The sequence below is a fragment of the Olea europaea genome, chromosome 12, assembly GCF_002742605.1.
Source record: "Olea europaea var. sylvestris chromosome 12, O_europaea_v1, whole genome shotgun sequence".
NCBI lineage: Eukaryota > Viridiplantae > Streptophyta > Magnoliopsida > Lamiales > Oleaceae > Olea > Olea europaea.
In genome coordinates, this window is record NC_036248.1 from 2,611,629 (window position 1) to 2,619,041 (window position 7,413).

General features: G+C 34.3%; 1 protein-coding gene across 1 annotated transcript; it reads right to left on the minus strand.

Moving 5' to 3' along the window:
• Positions 1-3,041: 3,041 nt before the first annotated feature.
• On the minus strand, positions 3,042-5,422 carry LOC111405181 (palmitoyl-monogalactosyldiacylglycerol delta-7 desaturase, chloroplastic-like). Its single transcript, XM_023033951.1, has 5 exons — positions 4,704-5,422; positions 4,337-4,477; positions 3,968-4,108; positions 3,628-3,734; positions 3,042-3,423 (listed from the first exon to the last, which is right to left on the minus strand). Exons 1-5 carry the CDS (start codon positions 5,268-5,270, stop codon positions 3,225-3,227), a joined length of 1,155 nt encoding a protein of 384 aa, XP_022889719.1. The 5' UTR covers positions 5,271-5,422; the 3' UTR covers positions 3,042-3,224.
• Between the last annotated feature and the right edge of the window lie 1,991 nt (positions 5,423-7,413).

Genomic DNA, 7,413 nt, shown 5'->3' on the forward strand with positions numbered 1-7,413 from the left:
CTTTATTAAGAATATTTTTTTCACATAGATTTGGACAAGAGACTAAATCCAATATAAAGCGATTTTAGTTTAATTTATTGACAACTTTAACGAACTTTAGAACCACTTCGTGTAGAATATCAAGTAGACGAAACTATAGAAAAACTGCGACCTTTTCTCTTTTTTTGGTGGCCAGAGATTAAACTATAATTAATTTGATGCTCTTCTTTGTGATTAGATAATGATGGTCACCAGCGGACAATGTCTGAACGAATTTGGATATAAATTATCATAAAAAATTCCTCGCTTTGATGTTTAATATTGCTACGAGCTCTCTTTAAATATTGAAAAAAGCATCAAGTACAGGGATTTCCTTACCAAATTCATACAGATGCAGACGTGATGAAACTTAATTCGCTTTTTTTTTTTTTGTGTTTTTTCCATCTTTCAATGATTTCATGCCTTGTATTGTCAATTAAAATCTTCTATAGCTATAGCATAATTGTTAAATATATACGTTAATTACACGTTTCATTTACCAGAATAGACTTAGTAATGACATAAATCCCAATTGTGATATTGATGTCAAGCAATCATGTAATGCTTAGAAGACATTGGAGTACTGATCTAGGCCCTACATGTGATCTGATTTGATCCTCACACCATGAAAATGAGTTTGTGGATCTTAGTAGAATATAGGGGAGAATATTGTAGCCTAATATTTCATATCTTTAGTTAAAGAATGATTTTCTAGAATGCAAATTCACTTTTCCACAGTTTGGACAAATAAGAGAATATGTTAATCATATTTAGCCCTTGTTTGACTTTTGTCTTTCAAAATTTATTTTTTCTTAAACTTATTTTCAATTACAAATTTCATGAGATCTAAATTTATTAACTTTTCGATGACACATTTTATTAATTTCTATCAAAATCAAACATAGTTTGAAATGCATGCATTATTTATAGTTGTCACGTAGATGAATATGTGCTTGTGCTATAAGAGGTGTAAATATGAATTGTACATAAAAAGTTTCAGAATAATAATATTTAATTACAAGAGAAAAGGCAAAGGCTTATAAAACGAAGACATGTTGTGTTCACTTTATTTGATTCGATTCCGCAATGCATAATTATGTACAAACAGATGGACGATTTTAGCGGCTAAAGATCAATGTCTTGCAAAACTAAGATATATTGTTCATTGTTGTAAGATATTATTCCTTAATTTGCAAGCTATCTACTTTTTTGCGACAATTACACTCCATAACCATATTTGTGACACTTTTCACATACAAAATTTACGAAAAATTGACAAAGATTTGCCTTCACAAAAAGGATTATGTATTCGGTTCAACATGAGACTCCAACTTCATTTCTAGCAAGTTACAACTTACAGTATGATTAAAGCTGATCAAGCATTACATTATAATTAAAGGGTAGATAATTTTTAATATTTAGAAACTTGAAGTACATAATAACTTATTTATTTTTTTGACTTATTGTACTATAGAGTGAGGATATTTCCGGATTGGAAATTGGAACCATTTAGAGGGATGACAATTTATTTCTTTCATTGTCTCAAAAAATTATCCAACTTCTTGTCATTCTATAAGACACACACTTATTTTGTCCAAATTTTAACTAGTATTCTAGTTGAGACTTGGTATATTTTCCTTTCATTAGTTTAATTGAAAACTCAATTCCCCTTTTTTTTATTTTATTTTATTTTATTATGACGGGAGAACTCGCAGCTACTACCCTTCAGGTGTGCACTGGGTAAACCCTCGAACTGGTGTAATAGTATGCAAACCACGCTAGCCAGGAAAACTGCATTAGGCAAGCTCGGTGCGACAAGATCGATCGAAAAAGTGTTAGTAGGAGGAATCGAACTCGTGACAAAAAACATTTGCTCTCACCCACTCCACCAAACTCAATTATTTATTTATTTATTATTATTATTATTTTTTGATATCCAGGTATCCCAACTTATATCAGACTAAATCCTGAACCTCCAAGACCCATGCCTCTAGAACCTTGGAGGGGGTAAATCGCGGATTATGCCTCAACTGGATCACAGGCTCCCACCAAACTCAATTCTTGTTGGTACTAAAGGTGGGGGTTGTAAGTAAGGTTAAAGTGGAGACCCACCTTTCTATTCAAGCACAAAGTAATATGTTTATGGATATTGCGACAAAGCTATGACTTTTCACCTTCAAATAGTACTGAAAGTAACAGAATAAGAGAAACTACACTTGGTATCTGACGACGAAGAGTATGACTGTCAAATGAATAGTAGTTCTTTAATATTTACATTATACTCCTAGAATTTGAACGGGATAAATTTATTTTTATCTGCTATTGCACATTTAGCTGGAGGTAGAGTGATCTCCCCTACAAAATTTGAATTATTTTCATCATTTGTAAAACATACCACCTATAGTGGTTAAAGAAACTCTCTAAAATTAGCCCTTGTTTGGGCTCTATTTTTTCAAATTATAATGAAAGAAATAGTAATTTTTTGAAAAATATGTGGTTAAAAAGAAATTTTTTTTTTAAAAAATTTACATGTAATACTATTTTATTGAATAATGTATGATTAATAAGAAGACAGAGCAAATGAATTTTAACTTAGTTGTTTTGCAGTTTTGTTATTCCTTTAACTTGCCTTTTCTTCTAATAAAAATATTATTAAATTTATATCTTTGCTCTACTTAAGTCGTCATATGTACTCAAAATGGAACTCATATATTCAAAGATTGTATGATATTCAACATAAATATACTCGACTATAACAGGAAAAAAAAAAAAAAAAGGAAGGTAAATGTTGAGCCATTTCCAAACAAAAAAATATGGGACCCTCCTGTGTGTACAGACAGGCTTCATACAGTGGATCCCACACATGAGAGTAATCTGGCCAAATTCTGTGGAAAAAATTCTGTACAAATGACATTCTCCAAAAATATGAGGCGGCAGCATTTGTAAAAAAAGAAAAACTAGTTCAAAGATGTAAAGCCAGGTTTAGTAAATAGATTAAACAATACCGAATAACACAAGGAAAGAAAGCAAAATTAAAATTAAAAAAATAAAAATAATATATATATATCAACTCAAGAACTGTAGCCATATGTTAAACATAGAAGTTACGACAAACGTTTTCTAAATTTCGCAATTGTGCTCTATGCATGTCCATCAACCTACTAAAATAGCAAGATAACAGAGTCCCCCACCCCTTTGCCTAACCCTCAATTACTGAATGTCATCCTTTGCCTTTGGGCAGAGTTGGGTAGCTTCACATCGATGGCCAGTCCAATAGCTTCAAGAAACCTAATCACAAACCAAGTCATGTCAATTTGCCACCATTCCAATCCATGTCTAGCTGAATATTCGAAGGCATGGTGATTATTATGCCAACCCTCGCCAAATGCAAGCACAGCCACCCACCTGCAAAATTTCCAAAATTTCAAAGTTTTAAGATTAAGTAGATTATAAGATATATGTATGCGTTTATTAAATGTTTCCCTTTTTGTTTAATTACAAGTGTTTGACAAGGTCGGAAGAAGGTGAGCATGCAAAACATATTGTCTCGTAAATTGACAACCTCCACTATTTCAATATGTTGAAAACGTTTAAACGATAAATTAGTACCAATTATTTCTTGATAGATCGCCCGTGTTCCAAGCTTGCTTTCCCCAAACGTGGCAAGCTGAATTCACTAGCCAAGTAATGTGGTACACCCACACGATCCTTACACCCTGCATTGTCAAATTTTGATCAATGAATCTCAAACAAACTGTAACGTTTATAGAATTTTGCAGGTTGTACAACCCCAGTTGACAACCTTCTCATAGGAGTGGGGCTTATGATTTTTTTATTGATTGTGAGCTCTCCTCCCATGTGTGTGGTTGTCAACCGTGATTGTCAACCCCGATTATACATGTAGCGTGGCCACATTTATAAGACCTCAAAGATTAATATTTGCACTTACCATTCCCCAGACAATGTATGGAAATCCTCCCAAAGCATATAATAGTGCTCCAAGTGCAATTGGATGGAATACATAAGTGCTTTGAAGAAATTTATAGAATGGCTGCTTCTCTAGATCTCCAACATTGTTTGGTTTTCCGCACTGCAAATTCAAACCAGGGACTCAAGAATCATTCTCGTACAACTAAAAGAAAAAGGTAACACAAATAAATTAAACATTGTTTCCAATAAATTTGTGGGCCGTTATGTAATTCTCTTTCTCAATCCTTCGATAGTTCCAATTGAGAAACATAACTAATCCTAAGTCAAGGAATCGAAAATAATGGCCAAAATTTCCTAACAAATTTCAAGATGTATAAAATGTAATTACCCTTTCAACAATGGAATTCGTATCGAAAAGCCAACTCATGTGACTAAACCAAAATCCGTCTATGGGACTATGTGGATCTTTTTCCGAATCGCAAAATTGATGATGGTACCTATGCGTGCTCACCCAGTCAATTGGGTTCCCCTGCATTCAAAATGCCAAAAACACATTAACATTCAAGTTTTCACACAAGAACAAAGTATATACTAAATTCTCATAGCTAATGATAATGTTGAATCATGTCGTCAAAATCTTCTTCAGTCAGCCGAGTTCTAGATGTCATCACTAGAAACAAGATTCGAGATAATATCCCGTAGAACCATCTCTCAGAGAAGGGCATAATTTTAATGAAAATATAAAATCAACTGACCTGAAGTGCTTGAACACCACAGTACGCAAAAAAGTACTCAAGCCATCTGGGAATCTTGAAACTTCTGTGAGAAAGATGTCTATGAAAAGAGAGAGTAATACCCAAAAGGCCAGTGATAATATACAATCCAACAGCAACCCACAAAGCACCCCAGTTGAACGCGAAGGGGGCAAATAGGCACAGCAAATGCATAGCAAGCACCACCCCTACGGTGGCAACATCCAAAGAATTCCACTTTCTGCCCCAATACACACTCCTCCTCCTCTTCACCACCACATCAGACAGAAAAATTCCCCCAAATTTTGAATCGTTTCCACATTCTGGCGATGGAATTGATGCTGCACTCACAATGGGCATTTTACTCTTGCCATCTCCAATTTTTCCTTTGAAACCATAATTAAGGAAATTTAGTGTTTTCCTAATGTTTTTAGCACCATATACTGATTCTTGATGTTCACGTATAATAGCAGGAAAATGGGCTTCTACTGGTATATTTTTATGGCGGTGGGGGGCTGAAAATGAGATGGGTTTAGCCTTGGGCGGTGGTGGTGCTAACAGTGCCGCCATTTTCTTGGCTTAGGCATTTCGTTTAGAAATGGGATCTTGGGTTTTTATATTATTGGGTTGTTGAATTTTGGGTTCTTAAGAATTTCATGGTGTAGTTTATTGAAACGTGGGGTAGAGACAATTAAATAGTAATTGACATTATAAAAAAGTAAAAAAATCTTGTTCACTAGCGTCTAATATAACCGTCCATGACAATCATGGACGGAGAAAAATAGAATGATGTTGGAAAGCAAGTGATAAGGCTGTGGGGGTCGGGGTCTTATTTAGTTGGCTTTGGAGATTTCAGATGGTGAAAGATACTGATGGTGTGGTCAAGATTTTATTTGGGTTCACACAAGATATGTGCCTGTTGCCTTTTATCTGTTTTTGAGATTTTTTCAATGTAAAATGTCTGTTGTGTGGCTGAGTTTACGTCTCTAACAATGCCACCTTTCTAGAGTGAACATCTTTCCAAAACCATCTCAGCCTCTTGCAGCAAAACTGCAGCTATAGCGGCTACAATTGTGTCATTGTTTACAACTTGAGGAAATTTGTACCGACTAACACTGTCGACGTGTTTGGCAAGAAGAATTTGGATTAAATTCGAGAATATTAATGAAGAAAAAAAGAACCTAAAATTTTATGTTCACAAAGAATACAGTATGACAGTTTTGGTGAACAGTGGGTTAAGTTTTGTGCAATTCTATATCATAGTTTTGGTGTATGCTCGATACACATTATTAGACAAGAATGAATAATATTAAATAAGAAAAGAAGTTGAAATATTATAGAAAAATGCTAGGGGTACATAATTTTTGGTACATAGGAACGTCCACCATCTCACGTGGATTGGGCCCACTAGAATAAAATATTCGAGTGGGTCTTACGTCATGTGAGAGGGTGGATATCCTTATGTATAAAAAATTATATACAAGTATCTTTATCCAATATTATATAAGGAAAACCCTTGTGGTACATAAAGGGGATACATAATGGTGCCCTCCTCACATGTGTTGGACCCACCTGAATATTAATAATATTCAGGTGGGCCCAACACACGTGAGAGTGAGGAGGAGACACCATTATGTACCCATATTACATCCCATTATATGATATTGAGTCACATCAAGTACTGTTTATCCAAAATGCTACAATATTGTTCTTTATTGATCTATGCACAACTCTATATCTTTTGACATGTCGTTATTGTTAATGGAAGTATTTTCATATTCTCGTGATATTGTGATGTAATTTCCATAATTAAAGATATGAAAGTAGTTCCATATCCTCGTTCAAATGCTGGGTCGATGCAATTCATGTTGTCTTGTATAGTGTAATATTATTGGGTCGATGCAAAAGAAGATTGCTATTAAAGAAAACTTGCAAAATAACTTTAAAAGAAAAACATATTGTTGTAGTATGTTGCAACACAAAACCCAAATCTTGCACCACCACTCCAGATTATGTTACTTATTCATTTACTCCTAATACCAAGGCCTCAGAGAAGTCGATTGTGCATCCAACTACGTCAATTTTCATCCTCAAAAGGAAAATAATTTGTAGTGTGGGTATTGGAGAATACACAGTAAAAAAATAACCTTATCGGCCCATTATTTCCAATGTTAAAATGCAAGAGTAAGCATTCACATTCATACTCGAAGCATCTCCAATAGGCTTTTCATTAGCTTCATTTTCTCCTTGAGATGTCTAAATATAACAAAATTTGAAGTAATAATTGTCTTCTTTATCACTAACCTCAATGCTTAAATGTTGGAAGCAGTGGCGGATCCAAGAAAAAATTCAATACGGGCTAATACGTATAAAAAAAATATTGCACATAACAAAAAAAATTTTACTTAAATTTTAATGGACATTTGGGTCGAAAGGACAGACTGTAGCACGGCCCAATCCGTCCTTGAATCTGCCCATGTGGAAGCTTCACATCAGTTGCCAATTCAATAGCTTCAAGGAACCTTAATTATAAAGTACCAAGTCATATCAATCTGCCACTATTCTAGTCCACGTCTAGCAGAATATTCGGAGGCATGGTGGTTATTTTGTCAATCCTCTCCAAATGAAAGCACAGCTACCCACCTGCCAAATATTCAAATTTTCGACTTTTAAGATAGGCCAACGGCATGTATAACGTGTTCTTTTTGTTGAG